Below are 24503 nucleotides of genomic sequence, written 5' to 3' on the forward strand. Positions count from 1 at the left end.
AAGAAGCACAAAGAACCACCAAAGGAAATAAAGGGAAGGAAGAATGCGCAAGCTATGTTTACAGAACACCAAATACATGCAGTGTGATGAGAAATTAACTTAGAATGGAGTCATGAAATATCTACATAGTCAGGTTAAGGCCTAATCATAGCATCCCTTCTGGAAAACAACTCGAGCATCGACGACCTCTCCTGACCCCTTTTCTCTGTGACTTTCCATAACGCTTCTGTCTGCATCTCACCCTCTGTGCTCTGATTGGTAGCCATTCCATAAATGTGTGTTGAATAATGAATTAATAAGACCTTCACTGGTAAATGTTTTTATGTAACATAACCCAGGGAAATTGTGTAGTATACTCTAAGTGAAAACTCGGTTGCTTCAAAATGATCATCTTTGTTCCCTAAGGTTTGCAAAACTAATAAATAAAACCTATGGACTTGAGAAAGGCAAGATAATAGTGATAATTCACATTTAAGGGCATCTTGACACGTGTAAACCATTTACTTTATATCAAGTTACTTCAGACAGAAGGAACGAAAGGCAGATGTGCTACAGGACCTTGGAAGACCTGTGTTACCCCCTGGCTCCTGGATAGCATGTCCCCCCAGCCCCCCAGCCCCTGTGACACCTCATCAGAAACATCCACCGAGAGGCCAGAGATAGCATGCATTGAAAACAGACCTGGTGAAAGAGGAAATGAAGCAAATGGAGAATGCTTGGGGAACTGAGAAGACTTGAGACTCCCAGCTGAAAATATTTATAAGCTCCCAAAACATTCAGCTAAATCATCACCACCACCATTATCAGCATCATCAAGGCTATAATTTATTGAGTACTTACTATGCACCAGACATTGTGATAAATGCTTTATAAACAGAATTTCATTTACTTCTCCTAACTACCATATGAAGGAGATATTCCTATAACCATTTTATAAATGAGGAGAATGAGGTAATTGGAGGTCAGCCGTGCCCTTCCAAAGCCTAACCTCTGGTAGAAGTGTGATTGAGAGCTCTTGGATTTTTTGCATGTGTGCTGATTCCTCCTGTCTTTCAAGGACGAAAACACAGCAACCATGTCACAAGAATAAACAAATGTTCACCAGATCCACTCACTGAATATGAGAAAAGCAAGCTAACAAGCAACATGTCAAAACTCCTTAAAGATGTACTTTTTGAAGACCAGGAAGGACCTACAGGTTTCAACGGTGTCGAAAAGTAGTGTTGAAACTTGGGGCAAGAGCTGAGAACCAGAAGAACCGAGAACACACAGCCATCCCTGTGGTTCCTTCCCCTCGAAGCATTTGCTCAGCATTTGCTTTGGTCTGTCCGTTTAGTAAAACTGGAGTTGCTTCTTCGTGTTTTTCAGGCAAAGTATCCCTTTTACCCTAAATCCTGTCCAAGGAGATAAATCTATAGATTCCAGTCCTCCTTTAGGATGGACGTAAGAGATGTATGACCTGTGACAAGTCATTGTGAGCCTGTGTCATCGTGGGTGCAAGCCACTTCTCCCTATACCTCGGCCTCCTTGTCTGTAAAATTGGGATAATAAAGAATACCCCCTACACACACATAGAGCTGCTGTGAGGATTTAATATGCTTATAATTAATAGATACATTAATGTGCCTAAAGCAATGCCTGCCAGGCACACAGTAAGCACTAGGTAAACTGAGGTTTTGTTGTTGTTGTTATACTATGTGTGTTGTTTATACTATGTGTAGTATATACATAGTGTTGTTATACTATGTGTAGCATGGCTGGGCAAATATTAACTATTTTAGCAATCATTTCCATTAAATGCCACTTACCAGGGGTCTGCAGAGTCTCCCGAAGCAGGGGTCACTGTATTTACATGCTAACCTGCCCACACCTACACACATTTTCCTAGACGTTTCACAGGTGATTTCTAGTGTGTTCTTGCTTTCACGCATCTGTGTGTGTGGGGGGGGGGGGTTGTCTTGAATATCATCACTGAATTCACACTCTTCATCGTTCTTCCATCGCGCCCATGGGGAGTCCCTGACGTTGGGGTCAGGCGCGAGGTGAGGGACTCAAAGTGCGCAGTGGTGCCAAAGCCAGAAGGTTCTTTCAGCAGGGCCGCGCTCTGCCAGCCCAGCGGAGCTCCTCCCCTCGCGTGTCTCATCAAGGACAAAACTCAGGGTCCAGAGACACCTCTGCAGACCCCAAATGTATCCCAAATGGGGGGGGTGTGCACGAAGCACACCTCAGGTCGGCCTGCCTTCTCCACTTAAAAAATACCGTGTGGTGCACCTGCTGGGCCAGACACCGTGGGGGGCAGGACCGGAGACCAGGACTGCAGAGGACAGGGCTGGCGCCCCCCAACACCCACCGCCAGCCGCTTCCTCCCTCCCCGCCCCCGGCGCTGCCAGACCCGGAACGCGGTTGGCGCACGCGCCCGGCGGGGCCCCGCCCACACACCGCCAGAGCGCGCCCCGCGGACGCACGTGGCGCTTCCGGCGGCCGCCCAGCTGTCAATCACGCGCGGGCTGAGCTCCGCAGGGCCGCGGGAGCGGCGGGAGCTGCGGGAGCGGCGGCGGCGGCGGCGATGGGACCCCGGCGAGAGATCTGCGGCTAGCTAGCTGCACTTGCTCCACGGGTCAGGGGATCGGAGGGGGCAGGTAAAGCCATGCGGAGCCCAGGCGAGGTTTTCTGAGCTCCATTTGTCTTTCTCCACTTCTCCCTCTCCTCCCTTCCTCTCTTTCCTCTCTCCTCACGCACGCATATTCATGTTCTGTTTTTCTGTGTCTGTCACACACACACACACACACAAACCCCTTACTCATTCACGTTTATTATAGGTGCTCAAATCTCTACAAAGACCATGCATATTAAAATCCGTGAACACATCCAAATTAGGGGTAGCCAACTCCATGCTTTGGTGGTTTGTGGGTTGTGTTACGTAAGAATTGGGGAGGTATACAGGGCAAACTTAAGAGTTTCTTTCACGAGAGACAAGAAAAGTTATGTATTAGGCAAGAGTCAAATATACGTATTTGCAGTCTGCAAAGCTGGTTTGATTTGTTTTCCAAGCTGAATTTCACCCCCTCCCCTTGCGCTCCCCATTCCTTTGCCATATTCAAAGATATGTGAGTGCTTTGATATAATCTCAGGACCTACTTCTTTGTGTTGTGAGAAAGAGGCGTTGGGTGGGGGTCAGAGCAAAGCTGAGGACCTCCAAAAAAACAGAGCTGGAGTTAAACTGCTGGTGTTTACTTAATTGGTTCGTGACTCTGGAGCAGAAATGTTTTCAGCACGTTGGAGAGATCCCCGAGCTCCAGACCAGGCCCGCCTTTGGTGAAGGGCATGTGTGGAGTCATTTCCTTCAGAGAAAAGGGGCAAGGAGACAGACAAACAGAAGGGACATTTAACTGAGGGAGAGGCACAGATGGGGGTTGAGGGAATACTTGTTTTCTTTCGCTTATCCAGATCCAGGATCCTAATGTAATTGGCTTCCCCACCCCCACCCCCAAAATCTGCTCACATACCACCCAGCAAAATAAAATTTTAGGGCAAGGAAATGAGTCTTGAAGAAGGTTTGACTATGGCTCATATAGACTGAAATTGGAAAATACCAAAAACAGTCTGTCAGGCCTCAAGTAGGTTTGCTCACCTCAAGTCTTTGAGGTTTTCTTCCAAATGGATGGGGAACTGATCGTCAGCAAGAATTTTTAGTGACCTCTTGAAAAATATCACCCAGCTATTCTTTTATTTCACATGATAGAGTAATGTAGGAAGCCAGTAGCTCTATAACTGGCAGTGAAGCTTTAATTAAATCTTGCATGGGCACCTGCTTTTCTTAGGCAGATGGAAAGTAAAATGATCATGATAGGAAGAAATGGATATAGGAGTAAAAAAATCAACCCAGTGAGTAAATCGTCTAAAGAACCTTAATAAGTCTAAAATGCATGTAAACAGATCAGAAAATACAGTGGCTATAAGATTAATTTATTTTACAATATAATGGAACAGGCACCAAATAGATCAGTTCTGGAGTATCTAGGGAGCAAATAAACTTTTTATTTAGAATTTTTAAAATACAAATGTATTAGTCTAATTGTATTACTGACTGTGCAGAATATAATTATATCAAAATAAGAATAGCATTCGCATAGTGTGTTGTAGTTTACAAAGCCCATTCATTTATGTTGTCTCATTTACCCTATAAAGTCTCCTGAGAGACCATTAAAAAGTTATGAAATATGTATACTTTTGTTAAAAACAAATATCTTCCTGCTCTTCAGCAAGAAGTCCTTTGTCAATATTTTTGTCAACATTAAAATGACTTTTCACCGGTCATAAGAATGGCTTATGAAATTTTGATTTTTATCTGTATCACATTCTGCAGAGATTTTTTTTCTTAAATAGGTTTGAAGGATGATGTGCCATTAAAAAGAAAGGCCAAAGACTAAACAAAGAGAAGAGGAAGAGGAAGACTTCAAAGGTAAGACCCCATCCTTGTCACAAGCAAATTCATAAGCACCTTGTGGTTTGTACATAGTTAAAGAAGAGGTTTAAAGAGAATATGAGTTCTTTTTCTCTTCTCATTTTGGTTTTGGACTTTGTATACCTTACTTAAAAACACATCTTAAGGGGCGCCTGGGTGGCTCAGTCGGTTAAGCGTCTGCCTTCGGCTCAGGTCATGATCCTGGAGTCCCGGGATCGAGTCCCACATCGGGCTCCCTGCTCAGCAGGGAGTCTGCTTCTCCCTCTGCCCCTGCCCCTCCTCTCCTTGTACGCTCTCTTTCTCAAATAAATAAATAAAATCTTTAAAAAAAAAAAGAAAAGAAACCACACATCTTGAAGAAGGAATTAGGTAATTACATATCATTACTCCCTTTTAAAAATTATAAAAGTGGGGGCACCTGGGTGGCACAGTTGGTTAAGCGGCCAACTCTTGGATTTAGCTCAGGTCATGATCTCAGGGTTGTGAGATTAAGCTCTGCGTTCAGGTGCATGCTCAGCATAGAGTCCGCTTGAGATTCTCTCTCCTTCTCCCTCTGCCCCTCCCGCTCGTGCGTGCACTCTCTCTCTCTCTCTCAATCTCTCTCTCTCTAAAACAAATAAGTCTTTAAAAAAATTATAAAAGTGGCTGCATATCTTCTGACTTAGAAGGTACTAAAAAGCTCATAATATAGAACGACAATCTTTACCGCTGTTCCAAGAACATAAAATACCTCTGCAAAGATCTTTTGGTAGAAACACATTTTCAAGTTTTAAGGTCATGCTTATACAATTCTAGAACGCCTGGTTTAAAAATGCAAGCGCTGTTAGCAGGCTTTCATGCCTTCCTGTATCCACGCTGAGACTGAGTCCTTTAAGCAAATTGACCTTTTGGTTTGGTGTTGGATAAATGGTCTAAAGCAGCCCTGTGCCTATACCTTTTGCAGCAGCAGCTCTCTAGAAAAGTGGCTCTAATGGGGACTTCACTCTCATTATCTCAGAAGGATTTTATGGGAGAGAAAAGCAGTATGAAAAAATCAAATGATATTTCAATGAGAATAAATAGAACAGGGCCTGGTCTCACAACTGACTCACACATGAAGCCATGGGAAAAAAACTAATCGTTTTTGTGCCTCAATTTTCTGCCTCTCTTCTCTCAAGGAGACCATGAAGACAAATAATATAGAGTCTGTGATGTTCTTGGAGTTTCATGAGGCATAAAGACTTATTTCTGTTTTCATGGCTATAAATGGTTTTTAAGTAAAATAAAATATAATTGCATTTATTTGACTGAGGTTCAAATTTCCAACAAATTGATACTGTAGCATATTGGTACACGTAGAGGTCATAATAGTACCTGTATGGGTTTACTTGCTGAAAGAGGAATTGTTCATGGAGAAAGGGAAGGAAAAATAAAATAAGACGAACAGAGAGGGAGACAAACCATAAGAGGCTCTTAACTATCAGAAAACAAAGCTGGGGGGGATAGGGTAACTGGGTGATGGGCATTAAAGAGGGCACGTAATGGAATGAGCACTGGGTGTTATATGCAACTGATGAATCACTTAATCCTACCCCTGAAATTAATAATACACTATATGTTAACTCAATTGAATTTAAAGAAAAAAAAATTTTTAAAGAGGAATTATTCAAAGGATTCTCAACATTTTTACTCCCTTCAGCTACAAATACCTGGGTTTTTTGTTTTTAAGATTTACTGATTTTTATTTGAGAGAGCGTGTACACAAGTGGGGGAAGGAGCAGAGACTCTCAAGCAGACTCCCCACTGAGCATGGAGCCTGAAATGGGGCCTGGTCTCATGACCCTGAGATCATGATCCAAGCCAAAATCAAGAGTTGGATGCTCAACCAACTGAGCCATCCTGGCGCCCCAGCACATATCTGTTTTTGGTGCCCGTTTTGTTGCCCTTCTTGCTTCAGCAGTGTTTCTCTTTCTAACCTAAGTACCCACTGAGAGCAGACCGTGCCCTGCTCATCTCTATTATCTCACATAATCCGGCACATAACTAGTGCTGTAAAAACAAGGAAAGAGGGGAAGAATGAAAAAGGAAGGATGACTCAGACCATCATCCACACCAACCCATGTACAGCTTTTTGCCAAGAAATTTCGAAGTGCTTGTCACCAGGACAGAAAGAGCCCCTTCCCTCAGGAAACTTATAATCCATCACGTACATGGTCTGTCGGACCATGAACAAATAAACCACATAAGGGAGCATCAGATGGTAAAAAGCACTATCAAAAGAAACAAATTTGGACAAGAAAATAGAGAGGGATAGAGGGCTGGCACTGAACAAGCTAACCGTAGGGAGCCTCTCAGGAGGGTTTGGGAGGGGAGTTAAGGCATGATTTTCTCCTCCTGTGGGTGCCTGGGACATGCCAGGTGTGCTGGGCTGCCAAGAGTTGAATATCCATTTAAATGTATAACCAGGCATGCAATTGAGATAGATACTGTAGACAGAGTAAAAAAGGAAGAAAAACATGCACAGATCCCCACTAATTAGCATCTAGAGTGTCCTTCGGGGAGGGTGAAAATAACTCCCTCTTCATAGATGACCAAACAGCCAGATGCTAATGCTGCTCACACTCCATCATGACGGCCATGTGAGCAGCAAGGACACAAAATCAAACAGGAGCTAGGCTGTTTATAAAAGGAATACTCATATGGACTCATTTAAGTACAATACTAGAAAATATTTTCACTCACTCCCTCATCCCCCCTTCATGCACTTCCTGGGGTGTTAAGGCTTTCTCTAAAGGAAAGCCATCTCCAGAATCCATCACTTAACAAGAGTCGCAGATAGATCATTACTGTTTTTGCAACTGCTACCATAGCTATTCCAAGACAAGCACCAGATTTCTCATGAAACCTTGCTCACTAAGTAAATGCTGAGCCGAGCTGAAAAGCCTTTGTACATACCTTCCATTTCTTCTCAGCCCTAGTTTATTGTATAATAATTGCCCAGCTTTTAAAAGGGACTTTGTGAAGTGACATCATGTATCCTCTTTATGATACTGGAAGTGTCAATCAATCAAGTAGATTCTAAATAACTAACATTTTCTATGTTGGGACAAAAAGCTACTGGCTTCCCTATGAGGAATTGTACCTCTGTTGCGTTTTTGTAGGTGCAAAATTCTCACTGTAACCTGTTACATTTTAAAACTCCTTTCTAGTGATCATTCTCCTCTAAGAATGAATCCAATAAGTTATATATCTGGAAAGATGTATGAAACCTCTAAGGTCTCCAGGGACTAAAGGCATACCTCATTTTATTGCACTTCACTTTACTGTGCATCACAGATAATGTGTTTTTTACAAATTGAAGGTTTGTGGCGACCCTGCATCAAACAAGTCTATCAAGTACCATTTTTCCAACAGCATTTGTTCACTTCATGTCTTGGTGTCACAGTTTGGTAATTCCTGCAGTATTTCAAACTTTTTCATTATTGCTGTATTTGTTTCAGCAATCTGTGATCAGTGATCTTTGATGTTAATATTGTGATGGTTTTGGGGCATCAGGAACTACGCCCATATGAGACAGCAAACACAATCGATAAATGTTGTGTGTGTTCCTATTTTTCTATCAACCAGCCGTTCCTCTGTCTCTCTCCCTCTCCTTGGGACCCCTGTTCCCTGAGACAGAGCAATATTGAAATTAGGGCAATCGATACCTCTACAGTGGCTATTAGGTGTTTAAGTAAAAGGAAGAATTAGTTGATATGGCAAACTTCATTGCTGTCTTATTTTAAGAAATTGCCACAGCCACCCCCACCTTTAAGCAACCATCACCCTGATCAGCTGTCAACACCAAGAGACCCTCCACCAGCAAAAAGATTATGGCTTGCTGCAAGTTCAGATGATGGTTAGCATTTTCTAGCAATAAGGAATTTTTAAATTAATAGACATAATGCTATTACACCCTTAGTAGACTACAGTATAGTGTAAAAATAACACTTATATGCACTGGGAAACCAAAAAGTTTATTTGACTTGTTTTATATGATATTTGCTTTATTGTAGAGGTCTGGAACCAAACCTGCAATATCTGAGATACACTTGTACTATTTAGGAACGTACACAATCCAAGTAATTGACCTAACTAGTCACTTATATGCTCTTGTAAACCAAAGCTTCACATATACTATAATGATAAAGAATTGGGGACAATCAGACCATCAGTCAAGGAGAGTATGGGAGGAGATGGGCAATCAGTAAACCAGTTGTTTATCCAACAAAAATAATTGACTCATTCTTTAAATTCATGGCCAGAGACTCCTGGAAAACTGTATCTGGAAGGAATTCAAGGCTATCTGGCCCAACCATCTTATTTTAAGGACGATAAAACCGTAGGCCAGGGAGGTGAATGAGTTTACCTGCGATGTCATGACCAATACGTTGTAGATCAAGAACTAGGATTAGAACCCATTCTCTGCCCTGTGTGGTTAGCACAGCGCAGGCCGTGTTCTTGTGCTTCCTCTGCCTGCAGAAGAAAGTAAGGCTTTTTGAGATTCCTTTCCTGGCATGGATCTGGCATCACTAAAAATCTGTTCTGACTTGAAGTAGAAACTTCCATCCCTCGGGCTCAAAAACATTTGTTTAGGACACTTTCTATCTCTTTTATGATTTGAACCCATATTTTGTTTAATGAAATGAAATGAAATGAAATGAAATTAATGAAATGAAAGTCCAATGTTTATTGGATTCCTGAGTTCCATCCTATAATGCAGAAACACTCAACCCTGTGTGCCAGAAACCAACTGCACAGGGAGGAGCTACATCAGGTCACACGTCCAGTTCTGCATCAAACCTCCACCCCTGAGCAAGCGGGACTTCAGCATTGAAGAATAACCTCATACTGTTGCTATGAGGAATTTCTTTGTGCTCCGGTCCTATCTATTTTTGTCCTTTCTCCATGTTAAAGTCTCTGATGTTTTATAGAAAACCTGAAAGTACATCTGGATGACTTGGTCTGCTTATGCAAGTACATGATTCAGTCCATACTCTTGCTTTCTACATTGTCATCTTTCATCTGCTCCCTGACTCATGGTGTCACCTTTAGCAGATGACTTTTTGGTGCCTCAGTTTCTTCAATGACAAAGCAGAATTAGTAAAACACGAATCCCTTCTCCCCTTGATCAAAATTTTTTATCAATAATTACTTTATTTTTTTAATTTAAATTCAGTTAGCCAACATAGAGTACATCATTAGTTTCAGATGTAATGTTCAGTGATTCATCAGTAGCATATAACACACAGTGCCCCTTGATCAAAATTTTATTAGAATGTCTTTTTTAAAATGTACCTTTAAAATTATTCTACTTATGGGGGTGCCTGGGTGGCTCAGTCAGTTAAGCATCTGCCTTTGGCTCAGGTCATGATCCCAGAGTCCTGGGATCAAGTCCCGCATCGGGCTCCCTGCTCAGCAGGGAGTCTGCTTCTCCCTCTCCTTCTACCCATCCCCCTGCTTGTACTCTTGTTCTCTCCCTCTCTAATGAATAAATTAAAGATCTTTTAAAAAAATAAAATTACTCTACTCATGTATCATTACTGATAGACCTTTATTAATCATCTTCATCATAAGGCATTAAATTAAAGGTACTGAAGAGATCATCCTAACAGTTAAAATATGAAAACTAGGTTAACAAAAGAATTTGATCCATCACATTTTGCCACTCCAGTCAGGCAAAGTACGTTCTAAAATCTTTATATTTTACGAAATAATATTCTTCTGAAATGTTTAAAAGTAAAAAAAAGAAATTTTTGTGTTGCCTTCCCTGCTCTCTCTTCCTGGGTCATTGCTCCTGGCTGCTGTATCTGAAAAAGGGAGGAAGGCCCTGAATGTAATACTGATCGACACTTAAAAAGATGAGAGTGTTGGTCACCATCAGTAGCACCAATTTGCATCATTTTTCTAAGATCAGGGCCGTATTTTTTTTTCCTGAATTTGATGACATTTTCTAACCAGAACACCTTTTTGGCTAAGAGCACACATTACAAGATAATTTTATGGATTCACTTTGTGGCCATGGGACAGGACAATGCTAACCATCCGTGGCATCAACTTTGATCTTAGCCCCTTAATTCTAATCCAACCAAACTCAGTGTCCACACAGGGGCACTTGCTGGCAGCCTGGGTTAATTTTTTCCTTGTAGATAAACATCATGACATGGTTTCTGGATAAGGAGTTGGAAACATTTTATATGTCTTCTGCTAGCCTGGATTACAGGACAAGTCCTGAGAGAATTTGGTTCAATGGGAAAATACCTTTCTACATAGCTCCTTGTTTTATCATCTTGAGACTGAGTATGTCCACACAGGGAAAACCATCTGGAGGATAACTGGAAAATCTAAAAAAAAAAAAAAGTATTTCACGTTTCCAGCTACATATGTATCTGCCTATATGGAGATAGGAACACCAAACACCAAACAGAGAATTACTAAAAATTTCCTTACTCACCAAAATTGCTGTACCTCAGCAATTCCTTTTTTTTTTTAACATTAATTCATAACCCAATGCTTCTCTCTAAGGGTACTGATTAAGTCAAATCAAGTGGAAATTTCCATCTTAAGAAGACCAAGTCCCAAACAACCCACCCGGAGCATAGTTGCATTTAACAGTTCCCTGGCCTCTTGTGTAGAGTAGACACTTCATGCAACATGTTGGAAGGCTGGGTCTACACTCTCCATTCTGCTCTGTCATCCCACATGGACAGATGGGTCTACAAATAATGACTGAAATATCTAGTGTTAGAGTCGGTGAGGTGTAAAGTATTGGCTGAGCCATTTGTGATTAATAAAGCATGAAGCCTAAGTTGCTCAGCAGCCTTCAAACACAGCTTCTGTACAATGTGACAATTAGCTAAAATGTGAGAACAAGATCCATGAGATCTGAAAGCAAAATTGCAGACTGCTAAAGAATAACACCATGTATTTTCCACCAGGGAACGTGGTTAAGCATCCGAGAGGACAATCCAAGACAAATTCCATCTCTGGCAAGTGAGATTACCCGCCTAATCCTTTAACATGTAAGTGTAAAGACTACTGCTTTCTAAGAGATTAAAGGTTTCTTGTCAAGACAATGAAAATCTCGGCTTCTCTGTTGCCATTTTTCATGTGCTTCATGCTTCCCTTTTTGCATAATTTAAGTGAGCTGTGCTGTTATGTCTCGTTTCATTTATGGAGAGTCAGTTTCTAGTCATCGAGTGTTTGGGGGTATTTTTTGCATTGAGTCAAAAAGCAGAGCAGCTTATAAGAAAGGCAGGTCTTTAAAAATATCTTTTCTCTTAAGAAAAGAGCATTGTTCAAATAGACTAACATTACTCAGCCCGGTTCTCACCTGTAATATGCTTTTTAATCCTGAAGCCAGAGCTCATGGGGCTGATGCCTGTGGATGTTGTCATTCCAGCTAGGAAGAATGAGTTCTTGCAGCAACATCTGTGGGTCCAAGCAGGCACAGGCTGCTACTGAGAGCAGGTACCAGCGCTATGGAGTCCGGTCCTACCTGCATCAGTTTTATGAGGACTGTACCACCTCAATCTGGGAGTATGAGGATGATTTCCAGATCCAGAGATCACCTAATAGGTGGAGCTCAGTATTCTGGAAGGTAAGAACAGAACATATTTGTAAGTCAAGAAATGGAAATGTTACTGAATATGGTAAATCCTGTAGCTAGGAAGAACTGAAAGGTCTGGTCCTCTCTGTGTGCATCCATCTTGATGATCCTAAGTGCAGTCTTCTGCCCTTAGGAAAGGAGATTATAACCTTGGGCTGAAGAAAGCCCCTGAACACAGCACAGTGGTTAATTTGTAGGTTAAACATAAATAGGTATAAATGTCATCATTATTATTGTTGCTACTGTTATTGATGTGCCGCTAAATTCACCAGCTGTGAAGCCACCCATAGGCAAAACGTTATATGCTTCCAGCCTCCCCTATAGGCTTGGTGAGTATCAGTTGACAAATTGCAACAATTATTAAAAAGAAATCAATGGGTATTGAGAGTTGATGCTGAGACATAATACAGTGATCAGTGTGCCATCTCTACCTCTACCAGATGTGATCATGAGGCTCTGTGAGCTTTAGCTTCTTCTCATGAAAGCACCTCATCAGACAATGTACTCAGTCATTCAACATATAGTTAGTGAGCACCTACTCTGTGTCGAGAAGTTGCAACGTGCTAGAAATTAAAGTGATGAGAAGGAAAAGCCCTCGCCCTCTTGGAACTTGCAACCTATCAGGGAAAACAGACCATAAATGAATAAACCACGTACTAGAAGGTCAGGTGGTAACAAGTGCTGTGGAGAGAAATGAATCAGGACAAGACGGTAGGGAGTGATGGAGGCATGGTAGTTAGTGTGCTGTTTGTAGACAGCCCTTCAGAGGAGACAACATTTGAGCAAGTACCAGGATGAGCTGAGGGAGCAGACCGTAAGATGACCTGGCTGAACGTCCTTCTGGGCTGCGAAAATAGCAAGTCCAAAGCTCTGAAGTGGGAACCAATTTCGTGTACTTGAAAAATAGCAAGAGTTCCGGTATGGCTAGAGTGGTGATGGATCCAGAAAAGTAACAGGACACAGATGATTTTGTGTAGCACCTTGTTAGATGATAATGAGGACATTGGCTTTTACCTTGAGAGATATGGGAAGCCACCTGAACATTTTAAGCAGAGGAGTGACATGATCGGGTTAATATTTTAACAGGATCGTACTGACTACAGTTTGGAAAATAGATTATAGGAGGACAAGGGTAGAGGCATCCAGGTTATCTGGGAGGCTTTGAAAGCACCCAGGTGAGAGATGATGATGGCTTGGAGTAGGGTGGTGTTGGTAGAGATGGTGAGAAATAGTCTGATTTAGCATAAAGTTTGAAGACCAAGCTGTCAGGACGTGTTGATGAAGTAGACAAGAGAGAAAGAAGAGTCAAGCACGCCTCGAAGGCTTGCATCCTAAGCTATTTACTGAATGATGTTATAATTTTCTGGGATGGAAAACACTGGGAGAGCAGTGGGAATGGTGGGGAACCAAGAGTTTGAGTTTGGCCACGATATGCTGGAGATGCCTCTCAGACATGTGAGTGGGGATCTCTAGTGGTAATTTAAATGCAGCTCATGGATTGGGAGTCCCTGACATACAGAATACATAAGAGGCACCAGACTAGATAAAATGACCCAGGAAGAGAGTATGGACATAGTAGAGGGCATCAGGTGAGGATTTAGGGAGGGAGGCTGAGAAGGTACAACCTTATGTGGGGCCTCAGGTCCCCTCCAGCTCGGGGAGCCCAATCATCCCCAGCCTTCTCCCAAAAGATCCCAGAATGTTTTACATTGATGTTGACATAAACTTACAATTTATTGGCAATATAGTTTAACAAGAGGCAATGTCACATAATGCTTATGAGCATGGACTCTGTCCTCAGATTACACAGGTTCAAACCTCAGCTCTTAGTTTAACAGCACTGTACCTTTGGGCAAGTTAATTGACCTTAGTGGGCCCCAGTGGTGATGCTTATCATACCTACCAGGTAAAGTTCTGAGAATTAAGTAGGATGTCTTGTATGCAATCAAGTATTCAGTGTATTAACTCCTACTATCAGAGGTCCTATGAAACATTGGATCCTGAAGTGGAAAGAAAATTTGAAATCTAGTTAATAAAGTCCTGGGCAACACAGCTGTTAACATGGATTACCCAAGACCTGTGTTAATTCAATATCTTACAAGTGTTATGTACTCTGTATTAAAATTGATCGAACCAGCATCCTTGCCCTGTAGAAATGTCATCTCTGATGAATCCTTACTGGCCTGGACTGATGAAACACATAGCCAAGCTTGACACATCTTGAATTTACCCAGTTAAGTGGGTGGTTGCTTCCTTATGTGTCAAAAAAACAAATATTTGCCTGACAGATCCGTTGTGCCAAGAGCCTGAAATGCCACTGTCATACGGAATATTGAAACCATTCACACCGTTCCAAGGCACTACCAGTTTTAAGAGATTTGAGAAGCTATAAATCCATCAAATAATACGTAGGTATGGATTTAAAATAAAGAACTCACAGTAAATTACCAACCCCAGAATTCAAATTTCAGAATTCTCTCTTCTATTTTACACAAACAAGATTCAAAAGTATCTGTTCCCCATTGTGCTGGACCTACTTTAGGGACTAAAAACAGGCAAAAGTCCATGGCCTCATAGAGATTATATTCCAGCAAAATCGAAATCCTAGACTCAGATCCTAATCACAAAACACAAGACTGGCATTCAGAAGCTTAGAGTCAACCTGAATCACCTAAGAAGTCACTGTCTTGGAGACCTCCCCTCTACCAAAGGAATAAACTAAATGTTCTTTGGCTTCTTTCTAGGAAGGACAAGTGAATCCATCTCAGTGGGATTTATGAAATGCTTTGTATCAGTACAGAGAAAGGCAATGACTGTGCACATGTTTCTAATTATGATTCGTTTTTGTGATTTTTTTTTCTTTCATTTCAAACTGCATCTGTGGGTGGTTCAAGTTATGGGCTTCCCCTCTCCCCATTCCCGATAAAGTGGCGCTAAGGGACTGTTGGTTTCTCGCTAGAGGCTAGGACGCTGCACTGAGCCAGAAGCTTGGAGGGGCTTAATGAGAACGGAGATTGGAGTCTAATGAGCTTGAGTTAAGAGTCTTTGTCCTGTCACGTGGGTCTATATAGCCTGCATCTCACAATGCTATTCATTCTTTCTTTCTACATATGTTAATGTGTCCACTATGTGCACGGTTATGTGATAGGCTCTGGGATTCATTTGTGAATAAGATGCTGTTCTTCACCTGTGACTTAGATACAGCCTTGACCTGAAGGAGTTCGCAAAGAGGGAAGGTGGACTTGTCCACAGACAGTTACAGTCCAGCATGATAAACACTACACACACACACACACACACACACACACACACACACACTCCGTGTCTCACAGGGTCTACCCCCTGGCTGCCTCAAGCCACACCTCCTTTATCCCAGTGCCTAAAACTCCTGCCACCTGCAAGTCTCTGTGACATGCTCCCACCGACCCCTTGCCACGCACTGCATAGGAATCAAACTGGCTGTGGCGAGACTTTTCTTCTTAGACTTGCACTCAACCTTGAGGAAAGGTGTTGCCACTTGATTATGCAGCGAATCACCTCAGTAAGGGAGGTCCAAACTAAGGAGAACAATCCCCTTACCCCACTCATGCGTTCCTCCCCTCAGAGTCACCCTCCTTCTTACCCAGAAACCTCTCAAACGGTGTCCCCACAGCAATGTGCAGGTACGAGGTAAGACTGCCTCCTCCACAGCCTCTCTGAACAGGAGGGACACTGGCCTCTCCCTTTTCTCCCAAGACCCTCCTCCTATCTGTCCTGATCTCTAGTTCCCCCCCTGAGCTAAGTCAGAGTTTAAACTTGTGTTAGATTTTTCTTCAAAGTTTTGCTAGAGGTTGCAGAGTTGGTTTTAAACTAGAAATGAGAGGCGCTCAATGAATGGGTGGATGGCAGGAACACAGAGAAAGTAGGAAGGAATGAAGGGAAGAGAGGCAAGAAGGAAGGAAGGGGTGCCATTTTGAATATTTGGGGTTTGAGGAGCCTTTGGGACATTTGTGTGTAGATCTTCACGTTGGCTGCCAGAAATACGGGGCTAGAGCCCAGGAAGGAAATCCAGGCTGGAGATGGAGATTGGAAGATGTTGGCATATAGGTAGGAGTTTAAACTACAGCCACACATTCAACCCTCCAGAGATCATCTGGAACAAGATTTGTGAATCAAGGGGAAACCCTGGGGAGCACCATTACTTTAATAAACATCTGGCAAAACAGGTTGAGAGTGTGTTGTTAAGGATGCAGATGTAGAAACAGGAGAGAGTTATGTCAGGTGAAGGTTTTTAAGAAGACGAACGTGTTTAACATCACTGACTGCAGACTATTCGAAAGAGGTCACATTGGATTGGACAATTAGGAGGACTTTAGTGACCTCGGAGAAACCAATTTCTGTGAAATTGTGGGACTCAGCTTGAATATCAAGGGTTGGATGAGTTCAAGCTGTAGCTAGAGAGACACGGGGTTCTGGAATAGCTTTTGAAGATGGAAACAATTGAGTGCATTCCCATGCTGGAGGGACCAAGCCTCCATCAGACGGGAGACCGAGCTCAGGGTACCAGGTATCATGCCTGGAAGGCATGGGCTGGGACACCAGTCGGGCATCGGTGGTTGCTCCAGGAAGCTCAGTGTCCCTACAAGATGAGTTGCATCTGCTGTCACTGCCCACAGGGGACACCCCTCCGAGCCCAGGTCCTGCTCAGGAGAGGTCAGCGTGGGGCTGATAAAGAAGGCAGGCCACACTTCCGTCTTGCTGTGCTTCCCCTGAGTGTTGCCTCGAAGCCAGATGGCTCCTTCCACCTTCCGCTGCCTCGGCTCCCCCACCGTCCTTCCCGCCACGCTGGTTCCCGCTTCCAGCGCTCATTACCATGTCCTCGGTCAGGACAGCTGGGAAGCTCCTGCTGCCAGTCCTGCTTCGTCGGAGCAACCGGAGGTGTGTTCCAACCTCGTCAGCTCACACGGAGATGATGGTGGGGATGCTGGTCCAAGTCACGGCAGGTGCCGGCTGGCAGCTGCTGGATTCTCACACACCCTCCCCACAGCCAGGATGGCCCTTAGGTGTCACTGTCCTCGCTGCTGTCTGTAAGGTTGGTTGCAACAGGGAGAGGCCCTTCTCCCTTGGCACTGGTCCAGCCCACCCACCAGCTGCCCCAGGCTGCTCGGCCAGGCCCTGTGGCATTCCAGCTCTCTGCATGGACCTCCACAGCGCTGTTTGCGCTCTCAGACGCTTAGGGACCCCTGAGTCGCCTTTTGTAAACTCTGTTTCTTAGAGCCCCTTTTCTCTTAGACCGAGGACCACTTCAACTTAGAGCTGTGTCCTGAGGCGGTTTTTATGGTTCTGTAGGGCATCACTCCCCAAATCTTTATTCCTTCTGATCCTCCAAGATGGTACCAGGGTTGGGCAGATGCATCCCAACATCCCTTATCACCTCTGTCCCACGCTCAGTTAAGACAGCATCCTTTAGATCCCAAGACTGCCCCTCCACACCAGCCTCCCAAACCCTCCCAGACAGGTTTTCACAATGTTTAGGGTCCTCTCTGGGCACATGTCTTGGAGGTCCTCTTTGGACTTGCGTGGAGGGCACCTTCTAGATCCTGGGAGTTGGCCATTCGCCGCCATCATGCTCCCCTCCACAGATGGCAGGCCTCTCTCGGGTACTCTGATTCAACAGGGAAAAGGGAGAAGGCTCAGCGAGGCCAGCCAGTTTCCAGTTCTTAAAGTGAGCAGGGGTTCTGCCATCTGCGAGGCACGATCTGCCATCTAGCTTCTGAGTGAGAGTCCAAGAGTGGATTTTAATCTATAAAGCACTGCTCAGTTGAGGAGCAGGCTGCTCTGAGCATCAGTCAACTGGCTCCGTATTGAGCAGTCTGGCCATTTAAGTTAGTCAGTTAGGAATATTTATGGAGGGTAGGGCAGGAACAAGAGATGCGGAGAGCAAGACAGAAATAGAAGACATGGAACACTGGCCTCAGGCGCTCTTAAGAACCTCAGAAATACGATGGATACATTCTCACAGTCCTCAGTTTTTGAAGATGAATGCCAATTCTTGAGGAAGAAGGGGATTTAGTAACATATGAAGCATGTCACCATGGATATTAATGTTAATTTAGCTTATGCATTCCGAATTTTCCAATGTGACTCATTTTTTAAGTCACAAAGAATGGTTAAGCTTTGGAGGTGAATTTGCCACTATTTTTAGAAAAATGTAGAAAATCATCCAAAATGTTATATTTTACAAACCCAACTTTTCTTATAGTACTTAAGTCTTATGTAGAAAAGTTTCCACTCTTTTCAGAAGACATTATATTGAGTCTTTTTTTTTTTAGTTTCTTTACAATATTACAGAATGGAAATTTGTCCCTATATAGTGACTAAAGCTCTGTGATAATTTAAAAAAATAATAATGGCAGATAATATACAAAATAGTAATTGGTGAAATACCATGGGAGAATAAAAGGGGAGTATGAGGCTTGGAGGTCACACAGACCTGGGTTAGAGCCCATCACACCACCTGCTAGCTACGGGACCTTGAACTGTGCTTCTTCCACCCCACTCACCTGGGTCTCTTACAGGAGAAATGGGAATAAAAATACCTCCTTTTCAGAAGATGCTGCTGAGGATCAAGTGAAAAACATATCAAACACAATGCCTAGGTCATAAGAGATACTCAATAATACTAGCTCTTTGATGGATTTGTGAATGTTTTCCTTCTATTATCCAAACCTTCTTTATTAGTGTATTACCCTAAGATTTAATAAATAAGTTAAATATATATGCTTTAAATTCAAAGCTCAGGATGAAATGGTGTTGTGCATTTGGTTTTTTTCCTACTTTGTCATGCTAACTAAAAGCAATTAGGAACAGGAGGAAATGTATTTAAATGTATTTTTAAAATAACTATATTAGCTGTTCTTCAAGTGCTCAGATTGTTAAAATGCTGTTGCCAGTCTAGCATCATTTCACAAGAGGTGCATTTCCAAATAGATGTAATAATAGCCACTTATTACAATGTATTGCTTCACCAGGCATGGGGCTAAGTGCCTTCAAGGATGGCCTCACTCGGTCCTCACCACAGCTCTGATTATCATTTAGCATTTTATAGATGGGGAAATTAACGATGAAAGTGTTTAAATAACTTTCCTTATATGATTGAAGTACTAGTTGGCAATGCCGGAACCCAAGCCTGAATTTGTCCGTTCCAAACCTCCAAACCACCTGATGGTAGGCAATCCTCTCCCTCTTCAGTGTGTTACATTGTATTCGACCTGGAGCTAATGCAGTTTCTCAGCAACCTGCTAGTTGTCATCCATCCTTGGGCCAGTGACCCACCCTCCTTGAGGTGACATTTCCTGACCTGGAAACTAGCAATTATGGTTCCTTCCCAGTAACTTGGGGGAAGAGGTGGTAGTTACTGCCAGTCTGCCATGGATTGCCAATGTCCTCCATCCAAATCACCGGGAAACATACCTGTACGTTGGACAAGTTGAGCTGATCCCTCATCACAGTGAGAGAGGTGACACCAGAGGGTCTCCTGGGGTATTTCAGTAAGAATATGAGGAAGGATGTGTTACAGGACGTGGGCTTTGGGTGGGCAGAGTGGAGTTAACTCTGGATTGTCAGGGCCAATTCTATGATTGGACAATCAATCAATCAATCAATCAATCTTACCACAGGGAGGGACAGACTACGGTAAGACTAAAGCTGTAATGGGTAAAGAAACAGCCGTTGTTCGTACTTTGCGGGGGGGGGGGGGGGAGATGCTGTGGATATTTTGTGCTTTGCACAATGACCCTGTTTTTGTCTGTTAGACAAAACGATGAAGCGAGGGCGCCTGGGTGGCTCAGTCGGTTAAACAACTGCCTTCAGCTCAGGTCATGATCCTGGAGTCCCGGGATCCAGTCCCGCATCAGGCTCCCTGCTCAGCGGGGTGTCTGCTTCTCCCTCTGACCCTCCCCCCTCTCAGGCTCTCTCTCTCATTCTCTCTCTCTCAAATAAATAAATAAAATCTTTAAAATAAAAAAAAAAAACGATGAAGCAGGCTTGTTTCGTGTCCCTCCATGACGGGCGCGGAATGAGCTTGTCCTATGTGGACATTCTGTGTCACAGATTACATCCGTAGGGGAACAGCTTCTGAGAGCTCCAGGACCTAGTGGATAGAGTGAGGCTCTTCCTGGGTATGAGGGCCGCTTTGCTCTTGCTCAAAGACTGAAGGAAACAGCCTAAACCAAAGGTGGCTTTGTCAGCTGCAAAGCTTTGTACGAAGAGAAAGCTCAAAGGAAAAATCAAGGCAGTGCTGCCCTGTCTGGTTGGCATAAAAATCAGAAAGGGCGTCCTTTTGCCTTCTTTTATCATCAGGAAATGATCACAAATTTGGGGTGCTCGGGAATATTAACTGCTCCCAGAAACCAAGTCCTGCTCTGGAGGGCTCAAGAGAGCTGAAGCACTGAGCTTACCCTGTCTTGCCTCTCTGTGTCTTTCTCCAGGTCGGACTCATCTCCGGCACAGTCTTTGTGATTCTCGGACTGACTGTTCTGGCTGTGGGCTTTCTGGTCCCCCCCAAAATCGAAGCCTTTGGCGAAGCCGACTTCGTGGTGGTGGACGCACATGCTGTGCGGTTCAACGGAGCCCTTGATGTGTGCAAGCTGGCCGGGGCCATTCTCCTCTGCCTCGGGGGCATGTCCATGGCGGGGTGCCTGCTGATGTCAGTGTTCGTGAAAAGCTACTCCAAAGAGGAAAGGCTCCTTCAGCAAAAGTTTAAAGAGCGCATCGCAGACATCAAGGCCCACACCCAGCCCATTACAAAAGCCCCAGGCCCCGGGGAAACAAAGATTCCCGTCACTCTGTCCAGGGTTCAGAATGTCCAGCCTGTTTCAGCAACCTGAGACACCTCCCACCCCAGTCTCCCCTCTCTGATTACACACAGTGTTCATCCACAAGGAGCGGGGCCAGCTTTGGAGATGACGGGGCTAGGGCGTTGGCTGGCCCCAGGGCGGGGCTCGGCTGCAGGCGGCGCGGGGCGTAAGCTCATATGGGCTCGGTTCCAGAGGGGCCCCGGAGGAGGTGATGCCCGTGGAGACCCATGCATATGCACCGAGCTGCTTCAGGGGTGTTCTGTGTGCCCCTCAGGAGCCCCCAGGAGCTCCCCTCTCAAATATCGTGACTCCCTGTCATTTCCCCGCGTTACTGGAGAGCGCCCACCAGTTTAGACCAGATGACCAGTGGCTAACGTGGTGTGTTTTATTTTCTAATATCAGTTTCCTGATCTTTCTTGTGTGGTGCTGCTTCTATTCCTGTCTCACTACGTGTAAGAGACTGTTGTGTGTGTTCATAGAAGAATCGAGCTCCTTGATTTTGACCCAGACGTTCGTCTTTTAACTCAATCTTCACATGAGGTTACTGAGATTGTATACAAATTTATTGGAGTTCTCTGCCAATCTTCTTTTGGTTTTGTTTTGTTTTCTCCAGGATTTTCCCTTGAAAAGCTAAAATTGCCAACTTTAGAATCTTGGGGAAGAAATTAACCTTAGGAGTATCTATGCAGTGTCCAAAAGCCAGAGAATGAGAAGCTACTACTACCTAGCTGTGTGACCTTGGGGGATTCGTTTTACCTCCCCCGGCCTCAGTTTCCATCTATAGGACAGAGATCCTGGACTGTGGTGTCTAAGGTTCCTCTCTTGCCGCGTATCATCGTGTCTCCCCGGGGCTCTCACCTTGGTGGGACTGCTTGTGATCTGGACTCCCAGAAAAATCTCCGAATCAGCAGCTACTCACCTTTCAATATCCAACCCCAGCAGTTTATACAGTGCTGTCGTGTTTTTATAAAGACAAAAGTAAGCCATCCTCAAATAAGAAACCCGTGAGTAGATATTAACCTTAAAAAGGGTTTTCTTCCTCAAATAAGACGTTTTATTCTCCAGCAAGATGCTCATCTCACCCTTACGCACTTTTACTTAGTCTGTGGATTTAAGCTGGACTAAGGAACATGTGACCTTGGTATTCTCTCAGAAATTGTGCCACCTTCGAGTTCTGTCTCTCTTCTCTTTCTTCCTTCACCAGATAAATAAAATACGTGACCGAGCAGAACCTGAGTTGCATTGTCATTCCTTCACCGTGGCTGTTTTCTCTCCAAAGAGCAAGCCTCCATCCTGAGGCCGGGTGGGCGAGCTCTCACGTTTCCCTGGCAAAATGAAAGAACAAAGCAAGAGATCAGTGCTCTCAGTGCACACTGTTTGTTAGTCCCAGTCCAGCAGGGACTAGGGGGCAGATCGGCATCCTCAACAAGGATCACGGGCCAAAGAGGGGAGAAATCATTCCAGGTTCCTCAGGCTCTCACCTTGCCGTGGAAATAGCATTTTAATTGTATTCTTTGAAGCCTTATGTAAGCCCCAAGCATCTGTTCCAGACAACATCATTTGAAGATTTCCATGCTTGTTTCTGTGTTGTGTACCAAGGAGTCTTGGAGGATATGACTTGACTTTTAAAAGCCTCCAGAATGAAAAATAAATAAATAAATAAAAGCAGCTCTGTTCCCCCAAAGACCTAAAGGAAACCAAAACAGAGAGGGGAGAAGCTGAGTCTGAAAAAGCAATTCAACATGCCCCGTCTTTCCCATCCTGCCCAGGCTCTGTGAGAGCAGGTGTTTGTGAGGACCCGCCCGGTGCCCTTGGGAGGGATTGTAGGAAAGCAGAAGAACATAAAATACAGTTTGATCTTTGGAGAGAGTGCGGACCGTGTGTACTCACGGGGAGCAGCCCCTGAGGACTTTTTAAAGCTGAGTGGGCAGACAGCAGTGGTATGGCAGGCAGAATGGCCTTAGAGCCTTGATTTCATTCTGCCTGCTCTCAGGGAGTCCGTCCCTCCTCCCTGCTACAGGAATTCCCACAGGTGCATGGAAGTACATGCCCACCGCCGGGGAGAGAGGCCGGGGAGACTGTGTTCACACTGCAACTGGAGAAACAGAATGCGTTCAGGCCCAGAGATCATACAGGGGTAGCGTGGAGTTGGTACCACCCCTAGGGGATACCAGCCCGGCCACATCAGCGTGGATCCCGCAAGTGTTGGGAGCCGCAGTGAGGGACCCCTGCCGCCTCCCTCCCAGGGCAAGCCCCTGTGTCTTCGTGGTTAGTAAGCTTACCCTCAGATCTTTCCAAAATCTGCCCTTCTAAACACTGGACCAAATCCTATCAAAGTTACCTGCAAGCTAACCCCGCTTACAATGGCCCACTCACCTCGCCACCCGTGTCCCAGCCTAGGAAGATTTTCATTCAGTTATTTCCCGTCCTCTCCTGCAGTGTCTTCTGCAGGGAGACACGTCTGTGTGTTCTTACTGTTCCTACTTCATCTGTGCCACCTATGAAATGGGGTCCCTACCAGTTTTACCAGTCAGATCCCCTGACTTACTATGCGCACAGCACCTCAAACCCAAGAACTGATGGCAGGGAGACTGTGAGGCAAACCCCTGATGAGGGCCCAAGGCTTCCCGGGATCTGATCCAGCTCCTTCCAGTCTTATTCTGACAGTCACTCCAGAGCCCGGCATCCTGGCCACACGCCACCACTCTCCTCCCTCAGCGTGCCTTCACTCACGGGGCTTATCTTCCCAGCGATAACCCCCTGCCCCTGCACTGGCCATTAAGCCATCATTCAAGGCCACATCAGGAAATAATAGCAATAATCATGGGATCTAGTATGTACTGAGTGGAGGCATTTTACGTAAGTAATTCATCTAAATCTCACCAATAAACCCTGTGAGGTCAGAGCTACTCTCTTATGCCTACTGTCTTTTCCTCAGGGGAGGAAACAGACAAAGAGAGGACCACTTGCCCGAAAAGAAACAGGATTCAAATCTCAGCAACCTGGCTGCAGAGTCTGCAGGCTGCCTTTTCATCCAATGTGCTCTCTGCCGCGTTTCCTCTCTCCCTCCCCCAACCCCTGGTTCAGACTCAAGGTCTCTTCCTGGATACAGCCAGCATTTTGTACAACCGTGTTCTACCACACTTACCTGTCTCTGTTATAGTGATTGGTTTACACATCTGCTTCTTCCATTAGCAGCTAGAGTATTAGCTATTTGGGTACAGGGACCACATCTTAATGAAGGTGAACCCTCAAAAGTGTGTATGGAAAAGCTATGTGGTACTATTATATGGTCATTTAAAACAACTAGTGCAGCTTTACTTAGAGCCAGGCACTAGAGAAAACAGAGAGATAACTGATAGGGGCACTAAAATTTCTGCCCTAACGTGTGTGTGTGTGTGTGTGTGTGTGTGTGTGTGTGTGTGTGTGTGTGCGCGCGCGCGCGCGCGCATAGCGGATTTCCTGGACAGAACTAAGACCAAAGTATGGATATGGGTGCCTCAAAGCAAAGCTCTCCTCAACCTAACATTTGGATTAGAGGAGCTCATTCTAATGGCTAGCTTGCCATTATGAC

The 24503-nt window shown here is 44.4% G+C and overlaps 1 protein-coding gene across 1 annotated transcript; it reads left to right on the top strand.

Moving 5' to 3' along the window:
* The first annotated feature begins 2482 nt into the window (after positions 1–2482).
* On the top strand, positions 2483–21778 carry NRSN1 (neurensin 1). Its single transcript, XM_025891070.2, has 5 exons — positions 2483–2639; positions 4387–4462; positions 11422–11505; positions 11886–12083; positions 20561–21778. The coding sequence occupies exons 4-5, from the start codon at positions 11895–11897 to the stop codon at positions 20957–20959; spliced, it is 588 nt and encodes a 195-aa protein (XP_025746855.1). The 5' UTR covers positions 2483–2639; positions 4387–4462; positions 11422–11505; positions 11886–11894; the 3' UTR covers positions 20960–21778.
* The last annotated feature ends 2725 nt before the right edge of the window (positions 21779–24503 follow it).

This window comes from Callorhinus ursinus, unplaced genomic scaffold (assembly GCF_003265705.2).
Source record: "Callorhinus ursinus isolate GAN/ISIS: 27379988/994484 unplaced genomic scaffold, GSC_fseal_2.0 scaffold26, whole genome shotgun sequence".
Classification (NCBI taxonomy): domain Eukaryota; kingdom Metazoa; phylum Chordata; class Mammalia; order Carnivora; family Otariidae; genus Callorhinus; species Callorhinus ursinus.